The following is a 16,285-nucleotide window of genomic DNA, read 5'->3' as shown; positions in this document are numbered from 1 at the left end:
TCGCTAGATTCCTCGGGCTCGCGCGCTCCCGCGCGAGCCGTCGCGGCCGCCGACGTCGACGCGTGGTCGCGGGGTCAGAGCTGCGGGCAGGCGGGCGACGGCTGTGGGCGCTCCCTCGGGGCCGGCCCGCCTGCTTGCTCGCTCGCCGCCGGACCCGGGGGCGCCTCCGGCCCTGCTGTGTCCTCTGCGGACGCATCCCTCCCGGGCAGGGCGGCTTGCGCCCCGCGAGAGCGCGTGCTGCGCGCTCGCGTACCACCGTGCGGGGTCGGCGCGGGACCGGGACGAGGCCGGGGCCAGCCCCCGCGGGGCCGACTTCCTGGAGGAGCCGGCGGGCAGGTCCGGCAGGGGCTCGGAGCCCAGCTTCCCCACTCGGGCCTGAGAGCGCCCTGTCCGCGCTCGCGCCGGCCCTCACTGCTGGAGACCAGGCTCTGTTCTGAGCGACACCTGCGTACCTGCTACTAGCTTCCATCTCTTGGTGCCGGTCTGCGTCTTGGGGTACACAGAAAGTCACTTTCGTTTCAGTGTAAGTTTCCTCTGTTGACAGCTTCCTTTATTTCTTCTTCCAGTTGTAAATAAGACATATTTGCGGGGTTTCCCCTTCTTTATATCCCTGCAACAGAACTGCATTGTTAGCTTCTTTGAAAAACGAGTTATATTTGGCATCTCTACAACATGAAGTTGAGGAAGTGCATTAACAAGGTTTTTATTGGTTAGAAACAAAGAAGTACCTTCTATTTCGTTTCAAAAGGGCAAAGTAAATGCAGTTAATGGCTTTTTTAAAAACTGTGTGAAATTGGTTCACATAGTGCCTCACATGTAGAAGACATTGACATCTGATAAGTCGCTCAGTTGTGTCCGACTCTTTGCGACCCTATGGGCTGTAGCCTACTAGGTTCCTCTGTCCATGCGCTTTTCCAGAAGGCAAGGGTACTGGTGTGGGTTGCCATTTCCTTCTCCAGGGGATCTTCCTGACCGAGGGGTCGAACCCCGGTCTCCCGCATTGTAGGCAGACGGAAGATCCCCTGCAGAAGGAAATGGCAACCCACTCCAGTATTCTTGCCTGGAAAATCCCATGGATGGAGGAGCCTGGTAAGCTACAGTCCATGGGGTTACAAAGAGTCGGACACGACTGAGCAACTTCACTTACCGTCTGAGCCACGAGGGAATCCACATGTAGAAGGCATTCAATAAATATTTCACTAAGTACAAACGTCTGGACTTAATGATTTTATGACTGCTCCATGGTGTGAAGCATACATATTCATTAGAAACTGTACTTAAAATTTTGATCTCTTTCTGGGCAGCATGTGCAGTCATATACCCACGTGGTGCACAGTCAGGAAGGTGAACAACTGATATCTTAGCAACATTCTGTTTTTCACTTTCAGTACCTTGTTCACTAAATTAAATGAAACAGTCAACACTTTATTATAAAATAGACTCACTATTAGATGATTTTTCCCAGCTGGAGGCATAAGTGTTCTGACCACCTTTAATGTAGGTGAGGCTGAGCTGTGATGTTTGGTAGGTTAGATGTATTAAATGCATTTTCAGCTTATGTTTTCAACTCATGATGGGTTTATTGGGGCTTAACTCTTATCATAAGCCAAGGAAGATCTATATAGCAATCTGTAAGATTACAAAGTGTCTCTACCTGCTACAAAGAGTTATTATTGCAGATCAAAGATACATCTTCAAAAGTGTAGACAAATGAGTATTTTATGACATTAAATGTTTGAGGCATATAATGCTTCAGATTGTGCCCTGTGTTCCAGAGCATTTGTTTTGTGCAGCTACACAAGAACTTTGCATCGAGATGCTCTTTAAGAACGAAGAAGAAAAGGTATTTTATTAAATGTGAAGATGAGTATGCGTCCTTTCAAATTAGCTTAGCATTTTGAAGTAACATCTCAACATAAAGGAGCCATAAGTTTTAGGGCAGGGTTGTAGACTCTCACTATTGAAAGATGCTAGAATTTACCTACTACTTTAGCCTTCTCTCCAGTGTCTGACTCTTGTTATTTCTTGACTTACTATTTGACAGTAGCACTCTCCTGGGGTGGTTGGTGGGTGAGGAGTAGTGTCCCTGCCTACCCACATAACGCTTCACATCCTTAAGTAAAAGAAAGTTGTCAGATTCCAATTTCTCACTTGACACAAAAGAGAAATATTTATGGTCTAAGAATCTGCTCGAAATGTTCCTGGAATCAAGAACATTTCACAAATACTACATCCCCTATACTCTTAGGGTATGCCTTTAACACCTGTGATGTCGTGGGCTCCAAAAGTGATTAGCTGAATATATTATACACTTTTCCTTGGAAACAGGTTTAGTTTGGGAGATTTGGGGTGGTTTTTGGTCTTTGTGTGTGTGTGTCAAGCCATAAACATCCTGTAAACATAAACATGCTGACTGAAATACCTTAGAGCAACAGTTCTCAGAATGTAGGCTAGGGACACTGACTAAGTCCCAGAACACCAAGGAGTTCCCTAAGATCCTATCAGAGGATCTTGGTGAAAACTGTTTTCAGATGGCTATACTCCTATAGCCATGGATGGATGGCATCACCAATTCAATGGACATGAACTTGGGCAAACTCCAGGAGACAGTGAGGGACAGGGTGGTCTGGTATGCTGCAGTCCATGGGGTCACAAAGAGTCGGACATGACTGAGCAACTGAACAACTTAGTTACTGAACAACAATAGTCCTATCAGTAACTACTTTGAATTGATTCAACTCCCCAATCAATACACAGATTAGCTAAATGTATTAAAAACACAGGATCCAACTATATGTTCCCTCTTACTACTACTATTCAGCATACTAATGGATGTCCTAGCCAAAGCAATTAGGCAAGATAAAAGGAATCCAAATCAGGAAGGAAGAAGAATTATCTCTGTGCACAGATGATGTGATTTTATATACAGAAAATCCTAAAGATTCCAGAAAAATCTGTTAGAACTAATAAATGAATTCAAAGTTACAAGATACAAAATCAATTTTAAAATGTCAGCTGCATTTTTATATACTAACAATGAGCCATCAGGAAAGGAAATTAAGAAAACAGTTTCATGGAATTCCCTGGTGGTCCCATGGTTAAGAACCCACCTTCCACTGCAGGGGACTCAGGTTCCATCTCCCGGGAACGAAGATCCCACATGCCTCAGAGCAATTAAGCCCTTAACCTGGCAATCTGCAACTACTGAGCCCGCATGCCACAATGGAGAGCCTGCGTCCCACGTGCTGCAGCTAAGGCCCAATGCAGCCAAATATTTGTTTAAAAAAGAAATTTTATCCAAGTCAAAACTACAATGAAGCCTTATAAGGAACATAGATAAATTACGCAACAGAGTGAGAGATTATTCTATTTTACTTGAGTGACTCGAGAAGAACAAGTCTCTTTTTTAAAAGGCATTTCTAAACCCAAATTACATGGCCACACTTAAGAAAAATAATTCTATATCAATAGAGGACACCTGATCTAGAAAGTGTTAAGGGATCATATGACCCAAAGTTCTGAAAACTTTGAAGGCAGCAGTATAGAACCGAATGTATTATGGTATCAAATAGAAGCTTAATATATTTCTCCAGAAATAAAAACATAAGACCAAAAGGGAACTATGTCTTTAAAATATTTCCTTTGTACAGAAAGTGTATTTCTGCACATATGATACGTCTGTGAAATGTTACTATTTGGAGTTCTTAAATACTTGATTAACATAGCACAGTTCTGATGACTATCAAAGTAACTGTAAACAGCAGTACTTTATCCCTCTTGTTCTCACAACATATCATCTTGAAATTTACTTCTAAACCAGTTTAACCAAGTACAATATTCCATCTTCCTTATAAAGTTGAATGTTATAAGGCATCCATCCCATTAAAATTTTTGAGACTGGGATGAAGACCTCTTTTCCAGAGAGATCTCTGGAATTCCCCCGACAACCCAGCAACCTAAAGGCATGAGTTGCATCAGATTTCCAAAGGCTTTACCCAAGCCCCCTGCTGCTGGGGAGCCTCCAGGTACCCAGGCCAGCCAGAGGCTTAGTCCAATGGGCGACCACCTAAGGGGCTACTGTGCCATCCTAGCACATGATGTCATGGTGTGGAAAAGCCACCCGAGGGTAGGGTAGGGGCTTCCTCGCCTGGAAAACGGAAATTGTAGATGCGTCAGGGGCAAGACTGAGAAGGTGTCATGGAGAGGCAGCAGAGGGGTGCTGCAGTATGTTAGGGTTCAGAGCCCGGAGCTCCGGCAGAGCAGAGGGCAGGGGTCCAGGCGGGGCAGAGGGGAGCCTCAGCCTGGGACCAAGTTCCTCTCAAGCAGGCCTGATGAGGGTCGTCAAATGATGCCACAGGACTGACATTTCAAGATGTCTTCTGCTCATGGAGAATAATCAGAGCCAAAGCTGCTGGCAGTAGACAGAGGACTGCCCAGCTGGGCTTCTGCCGCGAGTTCTTGCGAGTGGGGCCTGGAGGGGGCCTCCCGTCCCAGGGACAGGGCTGGCTAGTCTGAGAACAACAACTAGGACTCGGTTCCTGCCCCAGTCTCAGGGGCCCAAGCCCTGTGACCAGGAACTGACAGTGACACCTTCCTGGGTTCTGACAGAACAGAGGCTGGTGGAGGTGGTTCCTGATGGACGCCCCAGGAGTCCATCACTAGCCCCCAGAGATGATCTGTGGGGTTGTCAGTAGAGCTCTGCTTTGTTCTGAATGTTTTAAGACAACAGAAATTGGCAAAAGTGGGGCTTGATTTATAAATGTCCTAAAGCCGCTCCTGTCCCTGTTCGTGGTGTTCGTCCTCTGACGTGTGGGCAGCCCTGAGCCTGCGCAGAGGTGTCCTGCAGTCCCCACCCAGCTGTCATCTCACTTTGAGCCCTGAGGACATCCTCCAACAAGATACAAATGTCATAAACAGTGGCATTTGGATCCTCTAATCTGAATATTCCGGGTCATTATTGATGGCAACTTTGCCAAATGTTCCAAAATATTATGATCCTTTTAAAGCCTCTGATAAGCTGGGCAAGAGGAGGACTCACAGCAAAGATGACATTTGTGCAGTGCAGACACCAGGCAGTCCGGAGCCGTAGCTTCTGTCTTCTCTCGTTTTGTGTCTGTGTTTTCCTCATTCTTTATCCTCCTCTATTCTTCCTGGGAGGGTGGGCTGTTACCGCAGGGTCTTCTGGACTGTCCCTCTACCTGCCGGACCAAGCCCTGTGTCATCAGTGCAGACTTGATGCACCCAGCAGCCACAGGGGTGAGAGCCTGCCTCACAGATGCCCAGAGGAGAGCAGCCACTCCTCGCCCGCCCGCCCAGACAGCCCAGCCAGCAGCCTGCCCAGTGGGGCCTTCAATACTTGTTAAGAGCATGAAGGCTCTAGAACAAGACTTCAAGAACCAACCTGCTGCTCTGGCAAATGCACCCACCAGGAAGAGTGTCCTCTGACACGTCTGGAGAAAAGGAACAGGGTATTTGGCAACTGCTGATTTGCCTGCTTTTTTGACAGCCTCGGCTAGCTTGGTCCCACTGTCCCCAAGACCAGTCGCCCCACTGCACCTGGCCTCTGCCCCGCAACTGCCACCTCCCCCCAGCAGCCTTCCTGCCTCCTGCTGTGACTGCAGTCCTGTGCACGCCTTCAAAACAGCGCAAGCCCACACACCCTCTCAAAGGTGGCCCCGGGGGGCCCTGTCGGCCCTTCTGACTCGGGCCCTGCGTGCCCGGGGGGCCCTGTCGGGGGGCCCTGTCGGCCCTTCTGACTCGGGCCCTGCGTGTTTACCTAAAAGGAAGAAAGGGTCCTGGGTCCTGGTTTAAGTAAAACTGTTGTTTTCTGTAGCCTTAAAATAATTTTCTCTCCAAGTTCGATGAAAGTAATGACTATGGAACTTATACACAGAATCAGCTAATCCCATCTGTTTTATCCTTTGTCCTGCAAAAAAATCTGTGATAAATTTATGTAGAGACTAGGACTTCCCTCAAGATCCCGCATACTGCAACAAAGATCTGGCACAGCCAAATAAATACTTTTTAAGAATTTCTGTAGAGACTCCTAGGGCATTTTAAACATTCAGGCTTCCATTTTAAGGATTTAATACGTGTCACGTGGTACTCAGTTATACACACTGAACACAGTGCTTCCCAATGTATTTTTGACTCAGTGTGTAGTGAACAAATAGGTGCCCATAATGATTCAAGACCAGAGTAAGCCACACTATTCTGGGGTCCCTTGACAGTCCAGTTTATAAATTGGGGGAAGGAGGGGAGAGGAGGGAGACATACTGTAGATTTGCCTTAACAGAATAGAAATCTGCACAATATTTATGGCTTCTAAGTGACTAAGTAAGGCTTCCCTGGTGGCTCAGACGGTAAAGCGTCTGCCTACAATGCAGGAGCCCCGGGTGCGATCCCTGGGTTGGGAAGATCCTCTAGAGAAGTGACTGAGTAGGTTAACAGCACCTTCCTAGAATATATAGATAAAAAAGAACACATTGCATGAATAAAAAGAAAGTCCTACTGTAGAGCACAGGGAACTATATAGTCTGGGATAAACCATAATGGAGAAGAATATTATATATATAATATTCTATACAGTATTTTAGTATTTATATATATAGGGACTTCCCTGGTGCTCCAGTGATTAAGACTCTGCACTTCCACTGCAAGGGGAATTGAGTTCAATCCCTGATTGGGGAACTAAATTCCCACAAGCCTTGTGGTGTGGCCCAAAAAAAGAAAAAAAAAAAATGTCTGTGTAAGTCTCTTTGCCATACAGCAGAAATTAGCACAAAACTGTAAATCAACTAGACTTCAACTATAAAACGTGAAAGAAAAACAATGCAATTTGTGGGTGGTTTAATAAGAATCACTCCCTATTTTCCTCTCCCTGGAAAGGACCCACCAGGACATTCTGTGAGTGCAGATCTTAACTTGCAAAAGCACATCACCAGCTCCCTCTGCTGTCTGTTGGTTGGACTTGGAACTCAGAGAATCTGTGGTACTTTCTGGACTAAAATACTATACAGAATTCAGGATAAGTTAAGACTGGATTAGGCACGGGAGGGTCTATTCTGTATGTATTACATATTCCAGAGTAAAGGAAAGCAAACCACCAAACACATTTGCAGAAGGGATTCCTACATATATTTTCACTATAACGGTGTCTGTTTTTTGCTTCAGCTGTGATCATGTAACCTCTCCCTGTGAAGAAGTAAGACTTTCAACATTTATGTGTTTATTTAGTATAAATTACATAGTCCAGAAGAGAAACATGCAAAGCAAATTGGCTTAAGACAATTCAGATGATCTCATTAAGTTATTTGTGGAAGATCAGAGCAAAGCAGCCAATTTAGGTTAATTTTCTTTTCTTTTCCTGGCCTTAAAGTATTTTTCATTCCAAGTATTAAAGCCTTCTTGAAATCTCCAAAATGGAAAGTGATTACAGAAACAGTGTGGTTCACTGGGGATAATATTTCCATAGTTGTAGTAAGAAGGAAAGTTATGACCAACCTAGACAGCATATTAAAAAGCAGAGACATTACTTTGCCAACAAAGGTCCGTCTAGTCAAGGCTATGGTTTTTCCAGTAGTCATGTATGGATGTGAGAGTTGGACCATAAAGAAAGCTGAGCGCCGAAGAATTGATGCTTTTGAACTGGGGTGTTGGAGAAGACTCTTGAGAGTCCCTTGGACTGCAAGGAGATCCAACCAGTCCATCCTAAAGGAGATCAGTCCTGAGTGTTCATTGGAAGGACTGATGTTGAAGCTGAAGCTCCAGTACTTTGGCCACCTCATACGAAGAACTGACTCATTGGAAAAGACCCTGATGCTGGGAAAGACAGGGCAGGAGGAGAAGGGGACGACAGAGGATGAGATGGTTAGATGGCATCACCAACTCAATGGACATGAGTTTGGGTAAACTCCAGGAGTTGGTGATAGACAGGGAGGCCTGGTGTGCTGCAGTCCATGGGATCGCAAAGAGTCAGACACAACTGAGCGACTGAACTGAACTAAGTAACATGCTAATTATCAACTTTATCAAAAGTCTGACAGTGTGTATCAGGAAGACTGGAGTGGGAAGGACAGGCCTGGGCAGGGGGGAAGAGGGCTTAAAAGGAACTAAATTCTCATCTTCTGTAACAACAGGAAGTTAAGTACATCATGCCAAGATGAAAAACTCAAAAAAGATACTGCTTTACAAGGATAAAACCTGGATACGAGTCCTCTGTCAGATCTGTGCACAGATAATATTCACCCATTTTAGTAATGGTGACTTTTTTTTATTTGAAAAAGGTATTTATTTGCTCTGTGAAAGTTGCTCAGTCGTGTCCAACTCTTTGCGACCCCAAAGACTATACAGTCCAAGGAATTCTCTAGGCCAGAATACTGGAGTGGATAGCCTTTCCCTTCTCCAGCGGATCTTCCCAATCCAGGAATCAAACCGGGGTCTCCTGCATTGCAGGCAGATTGTTTACCAACTGAGGTATCAGAGAAGCCCTTATTTGCTTTCACTTCAGTTCAGCCGCTCAGTCGTGTCTGATTCTTTGCGACTCCATCGCAGCACACCAGGCCTCCCTGTCCATCACCAATTCCTGGAGTTTACCCAAACTCATGTCCATCGAGTCGGTGATGCCATCCAACCATCTCATCCTCTGTCGTCCCCTTCTCCTCCTGTCACCAATCCTTCCCAGCATCAGGGTCTTTTCCAATGAGTCAGTTCTTCATATGAGGTGGCCAAAGTATTGGAGTTTCAGCTTCAACATCAGTCCTTCCAATGAACACTCAGGACTGATCTCCTTTAGGATGGACTGGTTGGATCCCCTTGCAGTCCAAGGGACTCTCAAGAATCTTCTCCAACACCCCAGTTCAAAAGCATCAATTCTTCGGTGCTCAGCTTTATGGTCCAACTCTCACATCCATACATGACTACTGGAAAAACCATAGCCTTGACTAGATGGACCTTTGTTGGCAAAGTAATGTCTCTGCTTTTTAATATGCTATCTAGGTTGGTCGTTAACTTTCCTTCCAAGGAGTAAGCATCTTTTAATTTCATGCCTGCAGTCACCATTAGCAGTGATTTTGGAGCCCCAAAAAATAGTCAGCCACTGTTTCCACTGTTTCCCCATCTATTTGCCATGAAGTGATGGGACTGAATGCCATGATCTTAGTTTTCTGAATGTTGAGCTTTAAGCTAACTTTTTCACTCTCCTCTTTCATCAAGAAGCTCTTTAGTTCTTCTTCACTTTCTGCCATAAGGGTGGTGACATCTGCATATCTGAGGTTATAAATATTTCTCCCGGCAATCTTGATTCCAGCTTGTGCTTCATCCAGCCCAGCGTTTCTCATGATGTACTCTTCATATAGGTTAAATAAGCAGGGTGACAATATACAGCCTTGCCATACTCCTTTCCCAATTTGGAACCAGTCTGTTGTTCCATGTCCAGTTCTAACTTTCGCTTCCTGATGTGCATACAGGTTTCTCAGGAGGCAGGTCAGGTGGTCTGGTATTCGCATCTCTTTCAGAATTTTCCACAGTTTATTGTGATCCACACAGTCAAAGGCTTTGGCATAGTCAATAAAGCAGAAATAGATGTTTTTCTTGCTTTTTCAATGATCCAGCGGATGTTGGCAATTTGATCTCTGGTTCCTCTGCCTTTTCTAAAACCAGCTTGAACATCTGGAAGTTCACGGTTCACGTATTGCTGAAGCCTGGCTTGGAGAATTTTGAGCATTACTTTACAAGCGTGTGCAACGAGTACAATTGTGCGGTGATTTGAGCATTCTTTGGCATTGCTTTTCTTTGGGATTGGAATGAAAATTGACCTTTTCCAGTCCTGTGGCCACTGCTGAGTTTTCCAAATTTGCTGGTATATTGAGTGCAGCACTTTCACAGCATCATCTTTTGAGGATTTGAAATAGCTCAACTGGAATTCCATCACCTCCACTAGCTTTGTTCATAGTGATGCTTTCTAAGGCCCACTTGACTTCACATTCCAGGATGGGTCGTGAAGATCTTTTTTGTACAGATCTTCTGTGTATTCTTGCCACCTCTTAGTATTTTCTGCTTCTGTTAGGTCTATACATCTCTGTCCTTTATCGAGCCCATCTTTGCATGAAATTTTCTTCCCTTGGTATCTCTAATTTTCTTGACGAGATCTCTAGTCTTTCCCATTTGGTTGTTTTCCTCTATTTCTTTGCATTGATCACTGAGAAGGCTTTCTTATCTCTCCTTGCTATTCTTTGCTTTACACAGCAGTAAAAATTATATATTTTTATATATATAATTATATATATATATTATATATATCATGTGTATCTAGGCTCAGTCACTAAGTCATCCCAACTCTTTTGTGACTCCTTGGACTGTAGCCCATAAGGCTCCTTCATCCATGTAATTTTCCAGGCAAGAATACTGGAGTGGGTTGCCATTTCCTACTCCATGTAATGGTGGCTTTTAAAGAGTGGGAAGTTTTAATTTTTATGAAGCCAAGTGTATTTTCTTTTACTTTTAGTGCTTTCAGTGTTCCATTTAAGAAGTCCTTTCTTTCTTCACAATGGTAAGGAAAGTTTTCTGTTTTCATCCAGCTTTTTAGGTGAAGCGTTTACATTAAATCTGTGATCCCTGTCGAAGTATTTTTGTTTATATTGAATTAATCATTGGCTTGTGTTTTCCATTTACTGTTTTTTATATCCTCCTCCCAAATCCAATCCCAAACTGTTCTCCAAGCACCCATCTCCTCTAAGGCAGGTAAATTACCTCTTTCCAGCAAAGGTCGTCTCCTACACCCTCTGACCGAGGATCTGAGTGAGCAGCCCACCCCCCACACCTGGGGTACAGCTGTCCTTTGGGACCCCTAACAGCTCCCAGGAGCCCCCTCCCTCCTCCCCTTTGTTGGATCCGTTTCTTGGAGCCCGTGTCTGCCTCCAGCTTTCTGGGAAAGTATATGGGAAGAAAATATTCTGAATTCTTGAATGTCTGAATTGTCTTTATTCTACCCTCATACTCAACTTGGAGAAGGCAATGGCACCCCACTCCAGTACTCTTGCCTGGACAATCCCACGGACGGAGGAGCCTGGTGGGCTGCAGTCCATGGGGTCGCGAAGAGTCGGACACGACTGAGCGACTTTCACTTTCACTTTTGACTTTCACGCATTTGAGAAGGAAATGGCAACCACTCCAGTGTTCTTGCCTGGAGAATCCCAGGGACGGCGGAGCCTGGTGGTCTGCCGTCTATGGGGTCACACAGAGTCGGACACGAATGAAGCGACTTAGTAGTAGTAGTAGTAGCATACTCAACTAATGACTTGTCTGGATTGAAAACAATTGTGTGCTCAGTCGCTCAGTCATGTCCAGCGCTTTGTGACTCCATGGACTCTAGCCCACCAGGTTCCTCTGTGGGATTTTCCACTGGAGTGGGTTCCCATTTCCTTCTTTTCACACAATTTGAAGGCCTTGTTCTGTCATCCTCTAGTGTCTAGAATTGGTGTTACCTTCAAAGCCGCTCTGATTCTTTTTATTTTTTGGTTCTGATTCTTGATCCTTTGTATATGAACTGTTTTCTCTCTCTGAAGTTTGCAGGGCTTTTTCTTTGTTCCAAACATTCTTGAATTTTCTGATGACGTACATTTGTATGGGTCTATTTTTACCCATTAGTTCTGGGCACTTCAGGTCCTTTCATTCTAAAAATATACCCATGGGACTTCCCAGAGATGCCATGCTCCCAATGCAGGGGGCCTGGGTTCAATCCCTGGTCAGGGAACTAGATCCCACATACCACAACTAAGAGTTCACATGCCGTGACTAAAGGAACCCACACACCACAACTAAGACCCCGGCACAGCCAAAAAAAAAAAAAGTCCATTAGTCATATAATGGAATTGCCAGAATAAATAACACAGAAGACATGAGAGAGGCTGGGGATCAGGAGATGGCAAGAGATGGACAGAGACTCTTTAAAAATAATGATAATAATGTAATTTTGGGACTTCCCAGGCAGTCCAGTGGTCAAGACTCTGGCTTCTACTGCAGGGGGGCACAGGTAGGCAAGCTTCTCTCAGTCCTGTATCTACAAGCTACTATGATCCTTTTGAAGACACTAGTCACCAGCTTAAGCAGGCCAGAAACTGGTGATTTTAGGAGGGTCCGTGTTTGGAGCAGCAAGCAGGAAAGGAAGAGGGTGAGATGCTGCTGAGTGGAAGGCAGTGCTGGACTCTGGATGGTTAGAGGACCTGCTTCTCCACTGCCCAAGTGTGAATGACACAGGAAAAACAGATGAAGGCCAGCTGCTCACACTAGTCCCCTGATTCTGCCAGATGTCAGTGCAAGGATTAATGCAGAGCCAGAGGACCCTTCTCAGACCCCAGCTATCCAACATGGATCCTGGCTACATGTGGCAATGAGCTTGAGACATGGGGCTGGTGTGACTGAGGAATCTGTGAATCTTCATTAGTTAAAACAAATTGAAACCCACTTCAAGACAGATTTTTCTTCTAAAACTCCTGGACACTGTATACAAAACAGAAAACCTTGAAAGGGGGGGAGGCAGGAAAGCTGGGCCTCAGGACTACACAGCACTAAGTTCTCTCGGTCTTCTCTTTGCCTCCACGTTCCAGGTCTGGAGCTGAAGCCAGCAACCTCGAAATGTCAACAAGCCCAACCCCCGGCACTCCCATCAAAGGAGAGGGGCAAATGGGCAATAACTGCTCCACTCCGGCCAATCAGACCAGAAAACTCTGCCCCCCCCAATGCCAGCAGAGCTTCCCAAAGTCCCTGCTGGGGTGCTGGGCAGGATGCTGCGATCTCCACGCCACTTGGCTGGCAATGCCTCCCAACATGGGAGCCTAAGAGGAAAGCTGGGCCCATGTAAGCAGAACCCTGTCTCCACAAGGACGGGGTCCAAGATGGCCTGGTGGAGTGGGGACTGCCCAGTGGTGACCACATGACTGCACCTTTTAAAAGAACAATTCAGAATCAAATGATGACGGCTTCTGGAGCTCTTAATACCGTCGACCCTTCTGAAGCAAAGGTGGGGTGTTATGCTTGTACTGTCAGTGTGACTGTCTTGGACAGGGCAATCAGCTGCCACTCACGATTTGACAGCCCACCGACCCCACTCAGCAATCTAATGCCGTACACCCGTCACCGTCTTCGGGAAGAAAGCTGGTCACAGGACTGCACCCAGACTTGGACCCTGTGCTGTGACCTGAAACCCAATCTCCAAACCCTAGACCCTTCCCAAGATAAGAGGTCCTTCCCCTCGCAATGGCAGCCCCCGCTGTGTTTGAATCATGGGGAAAGCACACGAGACAAGCAAGAACTTATAAATTTCAATAAAATTTGACACCTAGGGATTTGGATTCAAACTTTTAATAATAAATTGTGCCAGTAGAAGCTTTTCAAAGGCAATGATATATCAATAAATAATAGTTAAATTGAGTTCCTGAGAAAGAACCTACCACATGAAGGCTGTCAAGAGTGTAAATAACAACACGGCGTTACTGCAAAACTAGAGAAACACTGACAGTCACGACACAGCACAGCAGACTCAGAACCTGCCACTCATACACATGTAAACCAGTACACAGGAATCTTCTTCAGTTTAGACATCCATAGACATGTGAGTGTTGCTGCCTAGAGATACACTAAGTAATGGATACATTATGCTAAAAACCTTAAGGAAAAATATGTGAATATAACAAAAAATATGATGCATCAGGTTTTTAAAAAGCAAAAAAGAAATTTAATTTTTTATTCAAATATAAATCACTTTAAATAGGAATACTAATTTGAAATAGGAATATTTTGTGTGTTTATCTATATAGTTATATATACATCTATACTCCTAAGAAAATATGTATGGCTTAATTATGTTTTTTTCCCCTCCAACATCACTTTGAATAGTCCTTGCTGTTTCACAAAGATTAGAAAAATGTGCTTTTAAAACCGAGTTAAGTTGGATCCTTCAAAGCACACTAAAAGCACTGCAGAGAGAACCCTCCACAGGTCTGCAGGGTGGGGCTCTGGCTCCCTGTGTCGGCTGGGCCACAGGACAGCATCCTGACTGGCGAGACAGATAGAGGTCCATGGCTAACTTACTTTTTTTGGCAGAGCTAAGTGAATCCCTTTTGATGTACACAAGTTTAGTGTAGGACAAATGTCTTTGCCCCCTCAAAGAATCCAATCACACCCACGACACATACAGTCACATCATCTCTCAGGTACATGTGCATTTCTGCAGTGAGAGAGGAGGGGGGTGCAGTCACAGCGAGGAAGTCACTCACGACACGGCATCAGCACACTGTCCAGAACGACTCATCCAAGGACACTCAGTAAAAACGTATTCACAGAACCTGCTGTGAATGGCAAGACACGGTCACGTTATATTAATAATAGAAAAACCCTGTTCATGCTCTCTCCATACCTGATGTCTGAAGTCACACCCGCATGATCAACTGCTCACACTTCCTATTATGCTATAATATGCAAAAAGCGAACAGAACAAAACAACAAAAGCAGCTTTTAACATATATCACAATTTTGAAATGTGGGAAAAATATAAAACAAAAACCACTGTGTGAATAAAATGGTATCAGTAACATCAGGACATCAGGACAGTGTTATCTTTTTTAAACATTATTGCACAGAGATTTCTTATCACAAGTTCTTCAATCTTTATGTCTTTCCCTAATGTGAGTAAGTGCTGTGGATAAAATACAAACGTAGAAAATAACAGCAGCATGATTTGTCAAAATTAATCCCTATAATTTAATAAGAAAAATGGCTATAAACAAAATAAGTGCTCTTTCTACTGTACTGATTTAAAAAATATTGTTTTAATGTCGTGAAGGTCCTCAAAGCTAATTCCAGGCTGCGCTGACACCTCCTGCCATCCACCAGAACCTGGAGATGCAGACCTCAGAGGCGAGTCCTCTTTCAGAAGCTTTTCTGCTTTGGTTTTGGGTGCAGATTAGACTTTGAGGGGCAACCAGCCAACTGACCTGACGGGCTGACCTCCCCGTCCACCAGTCTACACATACACAGGCTGGCAGCCCCCGGCCTGCGCCCCCAGGGCCGGGCCCACCGAAGCTGACTGCTCAGCCTCGGTCACAGCTTCAGCCACTGCAGGCTTGGGGCAACGGAACGGGTGGCCATTGTCATCGAAGAACCTCCGGAAGGTGAACTCATAAAAGGCATGCTCAGGGTGCCGGCTGCCTGCAGGGCCCAGCGCGTCCCAGGCTTTGGAGCTGTCCTCACTGCCGTCCTGCCAGGGGCCTTCCTCATCCACTGGGTCAAAGTTGGATGTGTCCATGGGGTGGCTGATGGTGGGCACGTAGGGGGCTGGCTGCCTCCGGATGTCGCTGGAAAAGTCAATGGCACCCAGGAACGGGTGGGCCTTCAGATCATCGGCCCCGTTGCGGCCTAACCGGTGCTCAGCTGCACAGCACAGCTTGGCGATGAGGTCCCGGGCCTCAGGGCTCAGCTCCACTTGCGCAGGGATGTGCAGCGTGCTCTCCCAGTTAATCACCTGCGGGGACAACACACCCAGTGTTCCTTCCTCCTCACTCTCGGGGCCAAAGAGGGCCTTTATGGGACAGGGTGTTAAAGAACATAATTGTTTCTCAACATCACTAATCATTAGGGGAATGCAAATCAAAACCACAATGAGGTATCACCTCACACAAGTCAGAATGACCATCATCAAAAAGCCGACAAATAATAAAGGCTGAAGAGGGTGTATGGAGAAAAGGGAAGCCTCCTACATTGTTGGTGGAGATGTAAACTGGTGCACCACTCTGGAGAACAGTATAGAGGTTCCTTAAAAAACTAAAATTAGAGTTAGCATATGACCCAGCAATCTCACTCCTGAATCCAGACAAGACTCTAACTCAAAAAGATATATGCACCCGTGTTCATAGCAGCACTATTTACAAGATGCAAACTAAATGTCCATCAACAGGTGAACTGGTGAAAGACATGGTCTATATATACAATGGAATCCTACTCAGACATAAAAAAGAACAAAAGAATGCCATTTGCAGCAACATGGATGAACTTAAGAGATTGTCATACTAAGAGAGGTAGGAAGACAAATACCATATGATACACCTTATAATGGAATCTAAAATACAAAATGAACTTATTTACGAAACAAATAGACTCACACACATAGAAAACAAAGTTATGGTTAGCAAAGGAGAGAGGGAGGGAAGGAGGAACAAATTAGAGGAGTATGGGATTAACAGATACACAATACCATACATAAAACAGATAGTAAGTGCTGACTGGATAGCAT

At 45.2% G+C, this 16,285-nt stretch overlaps 1 protein-coding gene and 1 long non-coding RNA gene across 5 annotated transcripts in view; one reads left to right on the top strand and one right to left on the bottom strand.

Annotated features, from left to right (window-relative positions):
- Positions 1 to 57: 57 nt before the first annotated feature.
- LOC145529206 (uncharacterized) lies at positions 58 to 13,343 on the top strand. The gene is made up of 2 exons (XR_014071009.1): positions 58 to 523; positions 12,606 to 13,343. It is a non-coding gene; the product is annotated as an uncharacterized LOC145529206 (long non-coding RNA).
- The window catches only part of LATS2 (large tumor suppressor kinase 2), a 34,624-nt gene continuing 31,682 nt past the window's right edge, over positions 13,344 to 16,285 (bottom strand). For all 4 annotated transcript variants that reach the window (XM_081549024.1, XM_081549026.1, XM_081549025.1 and 1 more), the window contains one exon: positions 13,344 to 15,517. In XM_081549024.1, coding sequence (XP_081405150.1) covers positions 15,020 to 15,517 — 498 coding nt within the window. In that variant the 3' untranslated portion in view covers positions 13,344 to 15,019. The remainder of the gene's footprint in view (positions 15,518 to 16,285) is intronic.

The sequence above is a fragment of the Giraffa tippelskirchi genome, chromosome 12, assembly GCF_054371585.1.
Source record: "Giraffa tippelskirchi isolate mGirTip1 chromosome 12, T2T-mGirTip1v1.2.pri, whole genome shotgun sequence".
NCBI lineage: Eukaryota > Metazoa > Chordata > Mammalia > Artiodactyla > Giraffidae > Giraffa > Giraffa tippelskirchi.
The sequence above is the reverse complement of the archived record's forward strand: the minus strand, read 5'-3'. Positions and strand labels throughout refer to the sequence as shown.